Consider the following 20,332-nt stretch of genomic DNA (forward strand, 5'->3'; position numbering starts at 1 on the left):
GAGAAGGAGAAGAGTCTGGTTAGAATACTATTTCAATTGCCCAGATAAGAAATGTTAAAGACGGACGGGGGCTGGTCACAGGTTGGAAAAAACTGAATGTATAAGACAAGAGAGAAAGAAAAGTAGTAAAAGATGACTCTGGGTTTCCAGCTTAGATGATTCTTAGAGGACAGAAGAGTCATTAAGAGAAATACTAAAAAATTAGGAGAAAGTATACAGAGTAAGCATGAAAAATGATTAGTCTGAAGTGTTAATGGGCTATGTGGAGGAGAGAAGTCAACTTCTGGAAATATGGGTCTGTAGAGACTTAGGAGTCACTGTAGAAAGGTGAGAGTTGAACCCTGGAAGTAGACACATTTGCCTTAGGAGCAATATTTAGTGAGAAGAGGACAAACACGGTTGGAGCATAAGCCAACAGAAGAAGCTGTGTAAAAAAAAAAGTCAGAGAAAGACAGGAAAGAGATGTTCCAGGAGACAAGAAGAGGATGTTTCAGAAAGAGAGAGACTTCAATAATGTTATTTGTCTAGAAAGTCAAACGGGACAAGGACTGAGAAGATGCTACTGGCTGTGACAATCAGAAGGTCACTGCTGTCCTTAGAACAGCTTTGGTACTATAGAAACAGAAACCAAAGCTGGTGGAAGCAAGAGATGGTCTAATCTCACATAGAGTTTGTTGCAGTTTACCTTAAGGGGGGAGCAAAGCTGAGAAAAAACAATTTTTTAAAAAAATTATGAAGGTATCAGCATGTTCTAGGGTACAGAGAAGGAATCCATGGTGAGGAAAAAACCTGAAGATACTATATATATTGCATGGGAGCAAATCTCAAACACAAAATACAAAGGATATATAAAACAAAATGGCTTATAAAAAGCCACTGAAGGGCTTCCCTGGTGACGCAGTGGTTGAGAGTCCGCCTACTGATACAGGGGACATGGGTTCGTGCCCTGGTCCGGGAAGATCCCACATGCTGCGGGGAGGCTGGGCCCGTGAGCCATGGCCGCTGAGCCTGCGCGTCCGGAGCCTGCGCTCCGCAACGGGAGAGGCCACAGCAGTGAGAGGCCCGCGTACCGCAAAAAAAAAAAAAAAAGCCACTGAATGTTAATTTTTTAAATGGCTAATAAAAAAATAGACATTAAAGTACTTAGAAAATATGAAGATGTGAACCAGCTTAATGTATTTTACTGATAACATTTTGAAGATATAAACAAACGAATAAAAATAATCAAATATGTTCCAATGAAGATACAGAACTTTGTTTACTCCAGTGAAATAAAGGAATGAGAACAACATCAAACTTGTACTGTATTTATTATAACTAGTCTTTGGCAAGAAAAAGATAAATTGGCAGGGCAATTTCATAAAATGCCAATAGAAATCTCAGAATGACCAGTTTGGTGAACAGAATCATGATTTCAGATTGGTCAACCACTCAGATCTGTGTCTTAAACGTGGTAGATGATGGTTATTCAAAAGGTCTTCAGTCACTTTTTTAATGGATTTTACCATGTTCATTCCATACAGATAGCAACAAGCTTCTCAGTTTAAGCAGGGCGGGTGATAGGATAGAGCATTCCCCTGCCCCAGTGGCCTGAAGATCTCTGGGGTTCCAAACGGAAACCACTGACTCTTGTGTGACTGTTACACTTAACAGATGAGTAAACTGAAGTGAGGCCCCAGGAGGCTAAGAGACTTGCTCAAGGTCACAGTGAGCTAAAACAAGGATCTCCTCATACTAATCCAGTATTCTTGCTGTAACAACACACTGCTCCAAAAAAATCTGCAGCAAGTAAGATTTAGTCCCTGGTCTTCTAAGGGGGAGGTATATGTATTTTACTACTGAACCATCACAGTGTAGACCTAAAGGACCTCTTCTTTCAACACATCCTAGGGGAACTCATTTTTATGAACTAGTCTAATATTCACTCAAGTTCAAGCGATTTCACATTGGCTCAAAATTTCCCTTCAAATTCATAAACTAGGTTGCTCTTACGAGGAAGCAAACATTAGCAAGTCAATTATTTATTTTTTTAGAGAGTTAACAAGTCCACACATGTTTAAACTCTAAACAAGTTCAGACTTGAGGGCTGCAAACAGATTACAAGTGCTACTGCTCACAACAAAAGGTCATATATAAAAATTGAAAAGCAAGAGTTCCTTCATGATCAGATTAAAACTGAGCTTTTTGTTATATTAAATAAGACATAAAAGAAATATTTCAAAAGTTCATTTTAGTTTTTACAATAATACTTTCATTAAAAAACTGAAGAAACATCAGAAAAATTCTTATGTATCGAACATGGTGTCAGTATTTTAAAGATATTATCTTCTTCAGTTTTAAATTATAAATTCTATTAATTCAATATTTCCTTCAAGATGCAAAGTGAATCTAAGTGCCCCCAAATGATACTAGTGATCTTCCTAATTTTGTTACTAAGACTAGCACATCACTGGCAAACACAAGAATATAAAAACTAATTAAATGGAAATTACACATAACACCAGCAAATTTCTTAACTCTGCTTTACTAGTCTTCGTACTATATTTCTTAGCAGAGGATTTAATTTTTCCTTTTGTATCTTAATATTATTCTTTCAGTATCTATTAACAGTTAAATAATTAAATATTTATTTCAAAAGGCTTAATTGATTCAAATACATAAAGTGGTATTAAGTAAAACATTAAGTACCATGGTTTTATTTTGCCTTGAATCGGAATTTCAGTGCCTCCTTCGTTGGACTGAGAATTGGTGTAAAGCAAAGAGCAAAAAGACATTGTTCAATACAACTGTATAACTGAACTGATTTAATTACTTATAATTGAAAAACTATTACTGGATATCTTAAAATAGGACATAGACATATTTAATCTATACTGGGAGACTTAGATGCATAACCATGCATAAGAAAGTAGGCTAGTAGATCAGATGTCCTTCCAAGTCTGCCTTCTCACAGAAAAGGAATATAACATAATCCTCTATGCTACATGTAAAAGAATGAAATTAGAACACTCCCTAACACCATACACAAAAATAAACTCAAAATGCATTAAAGACCTAAATGTAAGGCCAGATACTATAAGACTCGTAGAGGAAAAACAGGCGAAACACTCTGACGTAAATTAAACATAATCACAGCAAGATCCTTTTTGACCCACCTCCTAGAATAATGAAAATAAAAACAAAAATAAACAAATGGGACCATATGAAACTTAAAAGCTTTTGCACAGCAAAGGAAACTATAAACAAGATGAAAAGACAACCCTCAGAATGGGAGAAAATATTTGCAAACGAAGCAACTAACAAAGGATTAATCTCCAAAATATACAAGCAGCTCATGCAGCTTGGTATCAAAAAAACAAACAACCCTATCAAAATATGCGCAGAAGACCTAAATAGACATTTCTGCAAAGAAGACATACAGATGGCCAACAAACACATGAAAAGATGCTCAGCATCACTAATTATTAGAGAAATGCAAATCAAAATTACAATGAGGTTATCACTTCATACCGGTCAGAATGGCCATCATCACAAAATCTACAAACAATAAAAGCTAGAGAGGGTGTGAAGAAAAGGGAAACCTCTTGCACTGTTGGTGGAAATGTAAATTGATACAGCCATTTTGGAGAAACAATATGGGAGATCCTTAAAAAAACTAAAAATAGAACTACCATGTGACCCACCAATCCCACTACTGTGCATATACCCAGAGAAAACCATAACTCAAAAAGACACATACACCCCAATGTTCACAGCAGCACTATTTACAATAGCCAGGACATGGAAACAACCTAAATGTCCATCACCAGAGGAATGGAAAAAGAAGATGTGGTACATATATACAACAGAATATTACACAGCCATAAAAAGGAACGAAATTGGGTCATTTGTAGAGACGTGGATGGACCTAGAGACTGTCATACAGAGTGAAGTGAGAAAGACTATCATATATTAATGCATATATGTGGAATCTGAAAAACTTGGTATAGACAATCTTATTTACAAAGCAGAAAAACAGAGACACAGACGTAGAGAACAAATGCATGGATACCAAGAGCGGGGGGTGGGGGGGGATGAATTGGGAGAGTGGGATTGACATATATACATTACTGATACTATGTATAAAACAGATAACTAATGAGAACTATTGTACAGCACAGGAACTCTACTCAATGCTCTGTGGTGACCTAAATGGGAAGGAAATCCCAAAAAGAGGGGATACAGGTATAGCTGATTCACTTTGCTGTATAGTAGAAACTAACACATTATAAAGCAACTATACTCCAATAAAAATTTAAAATAAATAAATAAAATAAAAGTAACACAACAACAACAACAAATTACCAATTTATTCCTTTTTATAACTATGGGAACACTGCTCTGAAAGCGAGTTTGCTGTCTTTTAAGATACATTGTTTGGGGCTTCCCTGGTGGCGCAGTGGTTGAGAGTCTGCCTGCCGATGCAGGGGACACGGGTTCGTGCCTTGGTCCAGGAAGATCCCACATGCCGCGGAGCGGCTGGGCCCGTGAGCCATGGCCGCTGAGCCTGCACGTCCGGAGCCTGTGCTCCGCAGCGGGAGAGGCCACAACAGTGAGAGGCCCGTGTACCGCAAAAAACAAACAAACAAACAAACAAAAGAATCCGCCTGCCAATGCAGGGGACATGGGTTCGAGCCCTGGTTCAGGAAGATCCCACATGCTGCGGAACAACTAAGCCCATGCACCACAACTACTGAGCCTGCACTCTAGAGCCCACGAGCCACAACTACTGAGCCGTGTGCCACAACTACTGAAGCCCGCGTGCCTAGAGCCCATGCTCTGCAACAAGAGAAGCCACCACAATGAGAAGCCCGTACACTGCAATGAAGAGCAGCCCCCACTCTCTACAACTAGAGAAAGCCTGCGCACAGCAACGAAGACCCAATGCAGCCATAAACAAACAAGTAAATAAATTTTTAAAAAAAAAAAAATGCTGTTTGCCGAATACTTCAGCAACCACTTGGAGAAGTGTCTAGAACTGCTAACAAAAAAAGCACAAAATATTCTTGTAATGTACAGAACATTCCTCAGAGTGTCTTTTGAATATGGTGTAGGTCTTACCTGCAGCACAGCAAAATGCCCCCTTTCCCAAATGGTTAAGTGAAGCTAGTTTATGAGATAATTGTTTTTAAAAAAACATAATTTGATAAATACTTTTACAATGAGATCAAGAAAATATTACTTAATTCTTTTCTATACATCAAGATTCACATGCAGAAAAAACATAACCCTCGACTGAGAACTTTACCAAGAGTGAAGTTAATTAAAAAAAAATACTTCTACGACGTTTCAAAAGAGTGAGTTTAAAAGTTTAAAGTTACAGTATTATTTCGGCTCTTACTTTACTAAAAGCAGTTTTTAAAATTATCTTTGAATTCAACTAAGTTTTTAAAATCAATTTTACTCAAAATTCCAAATCAAGCTTTTCTCTGCACTTAGAAACATATTACTGGCCAACCTGTAATTAAGTAAACTTTCTCTAAGTGGGATAATTTCTTCTCCTTGCTCCACATGAAACTTAACAAACAGAATGTTCTCAAAAATTGCATAAACTGGCATTTTTATTTTTAGATGACTGGCTTCCAACTGGGGAGAAGTTCTTGGGTATGGAATGGTAGTGAAGGAAGGCCTTGATCTTCTGGTCCAAGCGTCCAGATCCTATCTTTCTCCACCTGACAAAAACTCTTCCCTTTAGAGAGTGGTTTCAGAATGTTGGTTATACCTCACAGATATTGGTAAGAGACCTGAGTGGTGATATGGAATTTTTCTTTTATTGGTGGGGAAATTAAACAGCCTTTGGTTTACGTAGCAGAGTAATAACCCTGAGTATATGTAATGACAACTCTAAGACACCCATTTGCAAATGCTAAACAATAACGGTGTCTTAAGAAGAGTGGCTCTAGTGTATTTGTGTTTGGAGGTCTTTTTATTGGAAAATACTTTAATATTCTCTCTTCTGTATTTTCAACACTAGTAAAGTGCCCTGAACTCAGCAAGATTTACTGAAGATAGTGACAAGAGTTTCAACAGCATATAAAACTTTTACCTCCTGTGTGTTCCTCATGGACACACGACTTTATTGGTGTCTCTGCTTCTGACCTCCAAATCAGGCTGGTCAATGACTGGCCTTTACTAGATCTATCTAGAATACCAAGGACATGGCGACCAATTGTTTCTTCAACAGCTGCTGTTGTCTTTACAACTTCTAAGAGGATCTTCAGAAGTCTGCTATTAGCTTTCTGGAGTGTATACCTGTACAGATAAGGAAACATTTATTAAAATATTTAATCTTTTTAAAGCAAACACTTATGTTCCACAAAAAAATACACTACAAAATATTTGACTTAAAAAATAAAATGTCATATGATCCTATTACAATAATATGCAATAGCACTTACAATGAAGTGCTTTTTATATTTATTTTATAATTATAAATTTTGTTTTCTTCTGAAAAATTTTCATCAGTGAACTATAATATTTTTTGAAAATGTGCAGCATTTTACTGACCTGAAAGAAATCAAATAACTAAAATTTTAAGCCAGTAGAGTTTGCAAATTAGAAGAAAATTTTAGGGAGATGCAAAATTTCAGTTTTAAAAAGTGTGGCAGTACCTAAGCACATGCAAGTTATTGAGCTGGTAATACCATTGATGGTTACTCTTATATATTTTACATTTAATCTTCTTTTATATTAAATAATATATTTTAAAATAAATTCAAAAATTCCACCAGAAAAAAATATGCTTGTATTTCTGTAACTTAATGGTGATGATCTACATGGTTAAATTACAAAAACAGGCAGAGACCTGTTTTTAAAAAGGTCTATAGTACAATTTCATTATCTGCTAACACCAGAGGTAATATACCCCAAGCAGTTGGTTATTTTATCTGCTCCAGAGACAGAAACTTCTCAAGTTACATATACCACACTCATTTCAGCCAGGAGAAGGAACCTATTTTCAACCAAATGGAATTAATAGTGCATCTCTCGTTTTTTACAGGTAATACATTCTTATTTTAAAAATTTTTAAAAATGCTCCTAACCACCCACCAAAATATCTTAGTACTCACAGATAATCACGGTTAACATTTTAATGCCTAGCCTTCTAGACATTTTCCCTCCTCTTCCTCTCTCATAAATACAGACATTTTAAAAACAAAAGTGGGATTATCCTGGACAAGGTGTTTTCATAAGCTTTCGTTTTTCCTCAACACAAACATCTTCATGTGTCAAGAAATATACTTCCATAAACGGTGACTCAGAAGGTTAACTGATTAACCTTTTGAATAACTAAACAACTCTCTTGTCCTAACAGCTTAATTCAACAAAGGTACTACAGTGGCAAACTATATATTTAATACATGGAGACAAAATAAGAAACTTTCATGTTAAAGGTCCTCTGACTTAAGACAGTTTCTCAACTTCACACTATGGGAGATTCACTGACAAGCTGGTTAAAGGATATCTGTTTTCACAGGCACGTGACATAACTATTTTAAGACAAAGTAATAAATGGAGCGGTCTTCCTTCAGTATTTGTCAAGTGAAAAAGTTCTATTTTTACACCTAGATCAAGTTCTCTGGTTACATAAGCAAGGAGATTAAAAATAAAACTCTAAATAATTTAGTTATTAGTAGGAAGTAAGTAAAGGGTTTTATTTCTATAACTTTTTCTGAGGTTTTGTTCAAGCCCCAAACACCCCCGGACTAGGATAATTTGAAAATATTTCTACATAAGAGAAGTGATTAAAATTAATATGATGGTAAAAAGAAATAAATAGGAATACTCATTTATCAACACTCACTACATAAATTCCTAAAAATTAAACACTGTATAATTTTAAAAATATACTAATTAGAGATAAATAATATAAAATAAACATTTTGTTTATTTTATATTGCCATGGTAACTCTAATTTTCATACACTGTCTTTCTTGTTTGAGTTCCATACTGACTGTGTTCCATACTGATGATCCAATGGGGAAGCCAAAATCTTAGGGGCCAAATTCCTCCATGCAAGCTGAGGAAGGAGGTTAGGAGGACACAGAGGGTTGAAGTCACAGATTGGAAAAGGAGGAAATTAAGTTAGTAGATATTAGTTTTAATTTAAAATTAGAGAAATTATTTTCATTTGACCGAAACAAATTTTAAAATACTGTGCTTACAGGCCTACTGGAGAACGGACTTGAGGATATGGGGAGGGGGAAGGGTGAGCTGTGACAGGGCGAGAGAGAGTCATGGATATATACACACTAAAAAACGTAAGGTAGATAGCTAGTGGGAAGCAGCCGCATGGCACAGGGATATCGGCTTGGTGCTTTGTGACCGCCTGGAGGGGTGGGATAGGGAAGGTGGGAGGGAGGGAGAGGCAAGAGGGAAGAGATATGGGAACATATGTATATGTATAACTGATTCACTTTGCTATAAAGCAGAAACTAACACACCATTGTAAAGCAATTATACCCCAATAAAGATGTTAAAAAAAAAAATACCGTGCTTAAACTCCTAATATTAATGTAGGGTAACTACTCTCATTTTCATATTAATCTCTATAAAATCAAAGTAAGGGAAAGTTTTGTTAACATCGGATCATTAATTTATTCCTCTAAAAATGTGGGATGTGGATTAAAAGGTCTCATCTGTTATAAAGTAAATGCATGAAAGAAGTTAAATGCAGACTATCACTAAAATCATTTTTTTTCTCGTCATGAACAAACCAGGGGGTGGCTTATACTGAATGCATGTCCAAACAGTGAAGGAATAAACTCACAAGCACAACTTTGTTTTTTAGGATAAAAAATGGCATATGAGCAGAATAAAATTTATCAAGAAAGGTTCAATACTCAAAGAATGCTTTATCATTCACTGAGTGAAGTATATGATCAATATCCAATAAAATTACTTTATATACAAAAGATTTTTTTGATCTGTCTATTTAATCATCAAATACTGATTTTTTACATAGAGTACAATGTACAAATAAAATAAATGTACAAAATAAAAATAAGGACAAATAAAGTTTATAATATTGAGACAACTATTTTAACTCACTTTACATTGAAAAAATATGCATTCTGTATACCTTTCAGTGGACAGAATTTCAGGAGGCACCTCTTCAGGTTTTCTGTCCAATTCCTTTTCTTTAAAGGTCTGCTCCTCAATTTCTCCTTGGTTTTCATTTACATTCTGTTTAAGTTTGTAAAAAGATAGAGAGGACAAAATAGAAAGAAAACCTGTCATCTTGGAAATAGCATGTCATTCTTCTATACTGTTATGACATGAAACAGAAGAAACCTCTGCGTGCAAAACAGATACTGTTTGAGAGAGTATTTAACTATATTTTATCAAGAGATTAGCATTATCAAAAAAGATAAAAACAGTCTGGTGCACAGATGAAAAAAAGTTTAATGGGTTCAAGCTAAGGCATGCTATAATGCAACAATAAAGTTTGTTAGGTTACTCTGCTCCTTGGTGAAACAACAGCTGTTGCTAAACCACTGTCAGATTCAAATTACCTTAAATGGAATGTAAGGCATCTTGACCCCACCTACCTTAAACGTAAACAATCACAAATATGTTAAGATCATACCTATAAAAAATACATTTCACACAAACAACAAAGACACACAGATCCTACTGCATTGTGGATCCACTGCTCCTAGGTGGGTCAAAGTCCATACTACCTGTGTTTGCGTACTGCTGTTGCGCAGCTCACAACACAGCTTCTCTCTTCCAGCTAGAGACAGCTGCTTTAGTGCTTCCAGCTCCTCTAAAAGCACCCTCTCTCTCTCTGAAACCAGGTTTTCATTATCTATTGAGGATCTCTAAATAAGAAAAAAGGTCATGAGAGAATATTGTTTGCGATAGAAGGAAAAAGCAGGAATATTAAGCAGACTTCTTTTAACCCCCTGGAACCAACAGGCCCTGGTTCTACGCTGCTTCATCTTCCATGATTAGGGGTTAAAAGCATATATAAAGTTCAATGCAAAATTTGAAACTTAAAAAAAAGTTAATTAGGCCTAAATATTAAGCAATTTTTGCAGCTCAGTTAATATTATTTTTATATGCAAGTTTTGCATTGAAAATTCAGAAGTTTAAATTCACAAAATGCAATGAAGAAAAGCATAATTAATTTTTCCAAATGATATATCTTACGTTCAACTCCCAATTTTCCTATTATTCTATATCTGAAACTATATTTCAAGAGTTCTCTATTTGTTATCTCTTGTTGTACCTTAACTTTTCAAAATAAATTGAATAAATTTGTTTTTATAAGAACTTTTACATAAATATTTGCTTTTCTACGATGATTTTGTGAGTATATTATATACAGCAATTGAAAAGAATCCAGCTCCCAAATACCAAGGAATATGTAAATTTAGTCAAGAAAGTGGTAAGAACATTATGTAAATCTGCATTTCTCAAATCAAGAAGAGATGTTTCCCTGGAGAAAGTTCCAGAAACATACTACTTCAGATTTCCATTCATGATTAAAAAGATAGAATAAAGATAGATAAAGGTAAACCTTGGAGGTGCTAATTGGTGTGCTCACAAAACTATAAATAAACGTGGGAAAACTGAATATCAACTGCACCTCAGCACAAAGAATTTCCAAAACTGTCAAAGTACTTTTGCCATGTATGGTCAATGGAATGTTTAAAAACAAACAGCCTTGTAACCACTTTTTCAATGCCTAAAAAGGCAGATATGTCAAACAGTAGAGAGATAGTGCACTCCAAGGTTGAGTTAGGTGTCCCTAACAAGATCTTAGGCTGTTGTGCTGGTGGAGTCTGTTCCTGATGTTAAATATTTGTATTTATTCATATCACGGAAATAATTCTGACTTAAAAAAATAAAAAAGCTATATAAAGAACAATGCTATTTTAATTGGGGAGGAAAGGGACTCTGGGTCCCATACCTGGGCTAATTGTTTATTCAGCCTCTTGATCTCTTCTTGCAGCTGTTCCTGGTCTTCTCGCTGTCTCTCCATCTGCCGCATGTGTGCCTGCCTTAAAAGTTCCGTTGCCTGTTGATGTTCTTGGTATTGTCGTACAAGTTCCTGCCTCATATCTTCTAACTGTTCTTCATTTAACATTAGTTGTCTAGAAGCATCTATACTTGATACCAAAATCTCATCATGGAGCTGTAACAGTAAAAAATTAATTAATTAAAATTTCAACCATAAAACATTTTGTGGAAATCTGTCAGCACTGATATTTTAAATACAAACAAAAGTAATTCTAATACTAATCCCACAAAGCACCTCATTTTAAAATTCCCATTATTAAAACTAAAACATAAATAATTTTAAAAATTTGTCTTAATTATAATTTCAAATCACTGTGAAGTTAGTTTATTATCATTATACATGTTGTTCTCCAAAAGCAAAGTAACTATCAGTTATTTCAGATGTAATCTAAGGGAGGAGAATTAAGAAAGACATTCAAGATTTCTTATACTCTTAATGAATAACTCCATTATTTCTCTTGACATTTTATAAGGAAATAATATAAATGGAATACTTATATTTTAAAATTAAATTTATAAAAAGAGAAATTTTATCTCTTTAATTTATATTATGCAGTGGTCATCAGAGTACTAGAGAGAGATGCTTGATCAGAAACAAACTTCAATAATTTCTATTTGGAAATAAAAGCCTTATATTCCACTTTCTCATTCTCATAAGAAGTCCACCCCTTGATGGGTTTCAACAAGTACCTCAATTCCTGAAGAGCTCCTACTTAAACAAATCATTCTGCCTTAAACAGTTGCTTGCAAATTAAAGAGGTTTACATGATTACCTCACAACTTTGCACTTCATAAAGAGTTGACAATTTTAATTGAATATGCCTCTAAAAAGGTGTAACCTATCATGAACATGAATAAAAATCTGAGGCTTCCCTGGTGGCGCAGTGGTTGAGAGTCCGCCTGCCGATGCGGGGGACACGGGTTCGTGCCCCGGCCCGGGAAGATCCCACATGCCGCGGAGCGGCTGGGCCTGTGAGCCATGGCCGCTGAGTCTGAGCGACCGGAGCCTGTGCTCCGCAATGGGAGAGGCCACAACAGTGAGAGGCCCGTGTATCACAAAAAAAAAAAAAAAAAAATTGTATTAAGATAATTTTAAAAGAAGCAGAATTTACTACATTCTGTCAAAGGCCCAAACAGTTGAGGTATAGACACAGGATAGATCCTCCATTAATGAATAAGTAAAGAAGAAGAGTATTAGTATAAATAGAGTAGAATGCTTTAAATTATCTTCTCAAATGGGTAGCTCTTTCCTTGTGATATTATCCTATTAAATTAAGCAAATCTTTTAATCACACATATTGCCAAATTGTAGTATAACTGATCTTGAATTGACTGAAACAAAATTAATGTAGGTATAACTTACAATGAGGTTTTACCATGCACAATGTGAACAGGACAGATAGGAATACTATGAATCTGACTAGTTTTATTTAATAATAATACTAAGTCATTTATGCTTACACTTTAAAAATCCCAATTTGAGACTGAACTGAATACTTATCTTCTCCATTAAGCAGTATTACTGTTAATATTTTTATAGTGAGGAAAGTCACACTTTTTTTTTTTTTTTTTTGCGGTACACGGGCCTCTCACTGTTGTGGCCTCTCCCATTGCGGAGCACAGGCTCTGGACACGCAGGCTCAGCGGCCATGGCTCACGGGCCCAGCCGCTCTGCGCGGCATGTGGGATCTTCCCGGACCGGGGCACGAACCCGTGTCCCCTACATCGGCAGGCGGACTCTCAACCGCTGCGCCACCAGGGAAGCCCCCACACTTTTTTTTATAAGTTTTTATACTGAAGGAAGCATACTTACAGATTCTCTGACCATAAATGTTTTATCTTTGGAGAACATTTCTTCTGAAATAGTCAGTTCACGGTCCTTTGATTCTAGTATATCATCAAGATTACCCTTGTTTGATAACAGAACTTCCTTTCCATCTTCTCCTAACTCTTTACTAAGTGGTTTAAATTCTTCTTTAAATTTCTTGTCTGTTGCCTCGAAAATCTGAAAACCAAAGTGACCTTGTGATAACTTCATTTCATTTAAATAATGTTCTTCCTGACAGAGAGCAGATGCTTGTTTTGATGATGGAGCATCTTCTTTTTCCCCAGATATTCTAGATAGTTCACTTTGCTGAGCAAATGCTATACTCATTGACACAATGACCTAAAGAAATTAAGCAAACAAAAAACGATTAGATCTATAAATACTACCAGGAATTTAAAAAGCAAGTTACCTCTCAAAATTACTCGAATTAGTAAAAAGATGGCCTCATGCTTTTAAACTGAAAGAAATCCTAGGATAAAGTGATAAGGAGATAAAGAGTCTCTATTTTCCAATGAATCTACTGTCAAAGTATTTTACTGCCTGCCTTTTAAAAATCAATAATTGTAAAAATTTTTTTCTTACCGTAACAGCAATAAATGTTTGATATAGAAATTTAAATATCTTTAAGTCAAGAAATACATTTCTATATAATTTTAAATGGCTTTAAAGTTTCAAATTATACATATATACTATAAATTTATTTGATCAATTCTTTATGTTGACATTCAGACTGAATCCATTCTTAACACTAAACACCACTGTTAATAAATCTTTTAAACCATATCATTGGGCATATTCTTTCTGATTTCCTTGCAGTAAATCCCCAGAAGTACAGCACAAGTGTAACAGGGAAGAGCCGATTTTGACTCCACCTTTCAATCTGTTTCTTGTACTTTAACCTTTGCTTTTTGTTGCTTTTGTCATTATAATCATACATAATGGCCTGCCTCAGGGAACCCTGCCCTCTGCCTGAATGTGAAACTAAAGTGCCTTTGTTCAGCTCACAGGGAGACAATCTGACCCTGCCCACCTGTGAATGGCTGCAGAAAAGAAGAAATTAACACATCCCTTCCCTGAGGCTGGCCATTCCAGGAGATATCTGTAAGACTTTTTACTTTACTTCCCCACCTCTTCTCACTCTCTGTTCTTAAAAGAAACTAGCATCCAAACCCGAATAAGATGGTTTTTTGGAGACAATAGTCTGCCATCTTCTCGGTCTGCCGGCTTTCCAAATAAAGTTGTATTTCTTGCCTCAACACCTTGTCTCCCGATTTACTGGCCTGTTGTGCAGTGAGCAGAGCAAGCTTGGACTCAGTAACACTAGGTTTCTGTGATTAGTGAAACCTAGCGAGGCCCTGCGCGGCTCCCAGGCACGGAGACCTTTTTTTCTCCCCTGTTTCTTGTAGGCAAGACTCCAGCCTCCATGACCTTCCCTGAGTTCCAAAGGGTAGATTCCAACAGTTGCTCATCAAGGGAGGAGCAGCCAAGAAACCACCTGAGGCCAGATTAAAGGGACCAGAGAAGGTCATCAAGATTAGGAGACCAACCACCTCAGACCGGAGGGGAAGCCCTGGGTACACCCTGATCTTGTCAGAGACCCCACCCTTAAACTACTGCTTTAAAACTCCTCATCAAATCCTCCCGGGGTGGGACACAGTTTTCGAGGGCAGGAGCCTGCTGTGTCCCCCTGTGCCTGGCAAAGCAATAAAGCTATCCTTTTCTATCAATACTTCATCCCAAACTCTGTCTCCGAGATTTGATTCAGCACCAGTGTACAGAGAAGCTGCGCTTTCGGCATCATTGGTAAGGATGATGATACAATTCAATCTAATCTATTTTACTTTCCACTTCAACTGTGATCCTGAATTCCTGCTTATTTTAGTTCCATCTACCACAGGTACTTAGAAATTCTGACTAGCAGCCTTGGCTCTGACAAGTCTAAGCCTCTGAGAATCAACTGTATGGATAACTTTGAGTTCCATCTCCACATATAATTTGCAGTGGGGGAAGCCTGATTGCCATAGTCTAAGATATAAGATACAGCATGCCTAGGATTTGAAACTTTCGTGCCTACTGACCTTCAACCTTTTCTGTTTTGCCTGTAGGTCCTGGCCATATAACTGAACTATCACTTTAATGTCCTTTTTTTTTTTTTTTAATTGGGGTATAACTGCTTTACAATGTTGTGTTAGTTTCTGCTGTACAGCGAAGTGAATCAGCTATATGTATACATATATCCCCTCTTTGTTGGATTTCCTTCCCATTTAGGTCACCACAGAGCACTGAATAGAGTTCCCTGTGCTATAAAGCAGGGTCTCATTAGTTATCTATTTTATATGTAGTAGTGTATATATGTCAATCCCAATCTCCCAATCCATCCCACCCGGCCTTACCCGCCTTGGTGTCCATATGTTTGTTCTCTACATCTGTGCCTCTATTTCTGCTTTGCAAATAGGTTCATCTGTACCATTTTTTTAGTTTCCACATATATGTTAATGTCCTGTCTTGAACCTGATTTGCATATCTGGGGTCCTGATTCCCACCTGGTTCCTGCTAGCTTTGCTTCCTTCCTTCCTCCCAGTTGCTATGTCTTCTAGCAGGTGAATGGAGTCCTACTTCAATAGAATAATGCTGATGATGAAGGACAAGTACAACAAGAATAAAGGCAGCAACAATCATTTATCCATCCCTTGTATTATTTCATTTAAATCCTACAGTAAGCAGCTACATAGCACAGGGAGATCAGCTCCATGTTTTGTGATCACCTACAGGGGTGCGATAGGGAAGGTGGGAGGGAGATGCAAGAGGGAGGGGATATGGGGATGTATGTATACATATAGCAGATTCACTTTGTTATACAACAGAAACTAACACAACACTGTAAAAGCAATTATACTCCAATAAAAATGTTTAAAAAAATTTTTAAAGTAAAAATGAAAATAAAAATCCTACAAGGTAGGTACAATTATTACCCCAATTTAATCAGATGAGGAAACTAAGGAGAAAGATTAAGTAGATTAAGAGACTGAGTGATCTGCTTGTCTCTTTGACCCTGAAAACAAAGAGCAAATAAATGGTGAAAGGGGGGTTGAGATTTTGCAGTCTTACCTAGGCCCACCTTCTAAAATGTAACATTACACTACTACTTCCACATCAGAACAAATCTGCCTGGAAGATCTGTTACAATTGAATTAGGAAGAATAATTATAATAACAGTAGTCAGTGCTGAGAAAACTGAAGCACAGCAAGATTAGGAGCCATATCAATGGTAACATATGTAACAAATGTTAGAGATTTGAATCAAACTGTGTCTAATTACAGAGCTCAAGCACCTTAAACACTACATATTACACTGTTTCTGCCCAGACAAACCACTACTACATCTCACCTACTAAACTGGACTTCCTGGATGCCTGTGCCAGCTTACCCAGAACCAGGGTTTGGTGGTAATGTTCTGGACACTGTCATCTGGAAAATATGCCCATTACAGCAAAATGTCAAAGACAGAGATGAAAGAATTAGTGAACTAGGCAATACAGCTTAGCAAAACATACCTTCAATCACTAGTGGTCAAGGCCTTAAAACTGGCCTCTATTTTAATCTCTTGCCTTGAACCTGATCTGCCTGTCTCTCAATACTAAGAATGCAACATGGAAAGACAAAAAGATTAAAAATATGAAAGAGAAGCAAAGAGATATGAAGAACAGAGTGAGAATATTCAACCAACATCTAATCAAGAGTTCCAGGAGGACACACTATAGAACAATGGAAAGAAAATATTTCATGAGATAATGACTGAGAATACAGAATACACCACTCCTAAGATTCAAGAAGGCCAATGAATCATAGAAAAACAAATAAAGAGAACACCAAAAACAAAAAGAAGACCTTAAGGTTTCCAGAAAAAAAATGTCTTCCCTATGAGGTAACAACAGTTAAAACGACAAACACTTTCTCAGCATAAACAAGAAAAGTCAGAAAACAATGGAATGTTATCTTTACAGTTTTGACATAAAAATAATTGTCAGGGCTTCCCTGGTGGCGCAGTGGTTGAGAGTCCGCCTGCCGTTGCAGGGGACATGGGTTCGTGCCCCGGTCTGGGAAGATCCCACGTGCCGCAGAGCGGCTGGGCCCATGAGCTATGGCCGCTGAGCCTACGCGTCTGGAGCTTGTGCTCCACAGTGGGAGAGGCCACAACAGTGAGAGGCCCGCGTACCGCAAAAAAAAAAATAAATAAATAACTGTCAACCCAGATTCAAATGTTGAACAAAACTATCTTTCATAAATAAAAACAAAATAAAGATATAAAATGAAGACAAAAACAGAGTTTACTCTGAATAGACCATCAATAAAAGAACTTCTAAAGGATGTCCCTTAAAAAGCAGAAAAGTGATCCTAGAAGTTAAGGCCTAAGAAAGGATTAGAACATTAAAAATTTTTTTGTAAATATGTGGATAAATCTAAACACTGATAGGTATAAAGCAATAATAACTGCATCTAAATTGTGGAATAAAAAAACACTACATAGAGATTTGTAATTCCAGTCAGCATAAAGTAAGCTTGCTATGGCCTCTCTCCCACCGACTGCAACTGAAAACTCTGAACAAAATACAAAAGCAAACTACCTGAGAATTCTGAAAAGTAAACAAAAGCAGGGAAATAGCAGAGGGAGTCAAAACTTGGAGAAAAAGAAGAAGAAGAAAAAATCTTGAAGAAGAAATCTGTATAGAGAGGGTGAAACAGAACTTGTGGTCTGAACCTAACTGGGTTGTCTTAGTTTAAAAAAAAAATTCACAATCTCCACAGGATTTTAAGACCTAGACTCTACAGAACCAAATATTCAAAATGTTCAACATACAATTCAGAATTAGATGACATATACTTTGTCGTATGTCGAAATTGTTGCCAGGAGATCCACTCTAAAAAAACCCAAACAAACGCTAAAGGACGTTTTTCAGGCTGAAGGGAAATAACACCAAAGGGAAACAAAGTATGAAAAACAGCAGAATACACATTCTTTTCAAGTATGCATGGAGTATCCAAGCAGACAGAACATATTTGGGGCAACAAATTTAAATGAACTGAAATCATACAAGGTATGCCCAACCATGAAGAAATTAAAAATTATTATATTAATCAAATCAATCAATAGGAAGATATCTGAAAATCCCAAAGATATGGATATCAAACAACCTATTTCTAAATAACCTATGAATCAAAAAGGAGGTCAAAAGAGAAATAAAAGATTTGGATTGAATGAAAATTTGTGGAATGCAGCTTAAAGAAAAACTTAAAGGGAAACTTATACCATTAAATGCATATATTGGAAAAGAAGAAAGGTCTTTTAGGAAACTAGAAAAAGAGCAAATTAAACCCAAAACAAACAGAAACAAGCAAAAAATAAAGAACAACAACCAATGAAAATAAAACAAAAACAGTTTTAAAAAACCCCAAAGCTGGATCCTTTGAAATACCAATCTAATCAATAAACTTCTAGCTACACTGACAAGGAAAAAGGTGAGAAAGTACAGATGACATTCAGATCCCACAGCCATTAAATGATAAAGGGATACTATAAACAGCTCTACCAACAATAAATTCAACAGCTTAGATGAAATGGACCAATTCCTTGAGTGACACAAACTACCAAAGCTCACTCTAAAATAAATACAGCACCTGAAAATAACAAAATCTATTAAAGAAACTGAATTCAGTTAAAAAAAAAAAAAAAACTTCCAACAAGGTAAACTCTAGGCCCAGTAAGATTCATTATCTAATTCTACAAAATATTTAAGTCTGAAATAATACCAGTATGACATAAATTCTTCCTGAAAATAGAAAAGGGAATATATTTCAGCATTTTATAAGACCAGCATTATCCTAATATCAAAACCAAAGACATTATAAGAAAATAAAGCTAGGGATAACGTTCCTCATGAAAACAAAATACAGACAAATATTCTTTTTTTCTCAGCCACACCATGTAGTTTGTGGGATACTAGTTCCCTACCAGGGACTGAACCTGGGAATTCCCCAAACAGTCTTGGCAAAGTATTATTAAATATTGTAGAACCCAACAATATAAAATGGAGGAGACTGGCTCCAAAGGGACATGAAAACACTTTGGAGGTAATGGAAATGTTTTAAATCTTGATTGTGGTGTTGGTTTCATACATGCAAACATTTGTTAAAATTCACTAAATTTTGCACTTATAATTAGGGAATGTAAATTTCATGTAAATTACACCTCAGTAAGGATGATTACAAGCAAACAACAAAAACCTGACCATATGTTAAGTCAAAAAACAAACTTCTGAAATTCTGAAAAACTGGTATCACAAAGATCACTTTCTTTTGTATATTCATTTAGATTAGCAATGGATAACAAATAATGAAAAGAACTGTGTGGTTTGAAACAAACAAAAACCCAGACTCAACTACCTTGTAATTCTCTCCTTTCTATTCACCACACCATCTAACCAAATTTCACCTGTGTTTACAATTAACTCTGCCTACTCTGTGCCGGTGTAGCTGAACTTAATTGAGGAGAAAAATAATAAACCAAGCTGACTGGTCTCCTTTTAAATTCAAAACCACTACCCTTGAAATGAGCCATTAGTGATACTGGGTGATTCTACTCAATTTCCCTGGTCTTTTCCATTTCTTATTCCTCCTCTTAGCCCTTTGTTTTCTTGTTTTCTCCTTAAAGCTCCAATATCTTCTCTTCCTTTCTCATTCTCAGGTGCCAACTTTGCTTTTTATTTTACTGAGAAAACAGAAGAAATCAGAGAAGAACTTCCACAGTCTCCAAATACTGCATCTGAAAACATACCTGAATCATGAGTCAAATATTCTTACCTTCCTTCCTGTTTTAATGGATTAAACTACCATGCTCCTATCTAATGGCAACTTTTCAGGGGACTGCATCTCTTCTCATCTACTCAAGGACATTGCTCCAGCAACTGTTCCTCTCTCTTTAATCAGCTATTTTTTTCCCTTTCTCCTCAATCACTTCTATTAGCATAGAAATACAATGTGATATCCTTGATCTTAAACAAACCAGCAACAACCAAAATCCACTACTTGACTCCCTACATCACCCTTTAGCTACCACTGTACTTCTCCTCTTTCAAGTAATTCTTCTCCTTCTTCATTCTTCTCCTTCACTCTCTCTCAAATCCAATGTAATCAGTTTGTCTTTACCATTCCATCAAATGTGTTCTTGTGAAAGTCACCAATGATTTCACATTGTAAAGTCCAATGATTTATTTGCACTTCTAATCTTTCTTGATTTATCAGAAACATCTGACAGTTTAATACATTCTCTTCTTGATACTCTTATTATTGGCTTCTGTGATGCAGTTGTTTGTCCTTTCCATATTTAATTTATCACTCCTTCACCTCCTTTGTTCTTCCTCGTTTCTCTGACCTCTAAAC

The 20,332-nt window shown here is 36.1% G+C and overlaps 1 protein-coding gene across 11 annotated transcripts in view; it reads right to left on the reverse strand.

Annotated features, from left to right (window-relative positions):
- The window catches only part of AKAP9 (A-kinase anchoring protein 9), a 147,669-nt gene that overhangs the window by 57,996 nt on the left and 69,341 nt on the right, over nt 1–20,332 (reverse strand). For 9 of the 11 annotated variants that reach the window (XM_024767016.1, XM_024767014.1, XM_024767013.1 and 6 more), the window contains 5 exons: nt 12,881–13,234; nt 10,958–11,182; nt 9,723–9,863; nt 9,122–9,225; nt 6,086–6,291 (listed from right to left, as the gene is read on the reverse strand). In XM_024767016.1, coding sequence (XP_024622784.1) covers nt 6,086–6,291; nt 9,122–9,225; nt 9,723–9,863; nt 10,958–11,182; nt 12,881–13,234 — 1,030 coding nt within the window. The remainder of the gene's footprint in view (nt 1–6,085; nt 6,292–9,121; nt 9,226–9,722; nt 9,864–10,957; nt 11,183–12,880; nt 13,235–20,332) is intronic. The other 2 variants (XM_024767015.1, XM_024767012.1) reach the window with 2 other exon arrangements.

Source organism: Neophocaena asiaeorientalis, unplaced genomic scaffold, assembly GCF_003031525.2.
Source record: "Neophocaena asiaeorientalis asiaeorientalis breed wild unplaced genomic scaffold, Neophocaena_asiaeorientalis_V1.1 scaffold70, whole genome shotgun sequence".
NCBI classification, from domain to species: domain Eukaryota; kingdom Metazoa; phylum Chordata; class Mammalia; order Artiodactyla; family Phocoenidae; genus Neophocaena; species Neophocaena asiaeorientalis.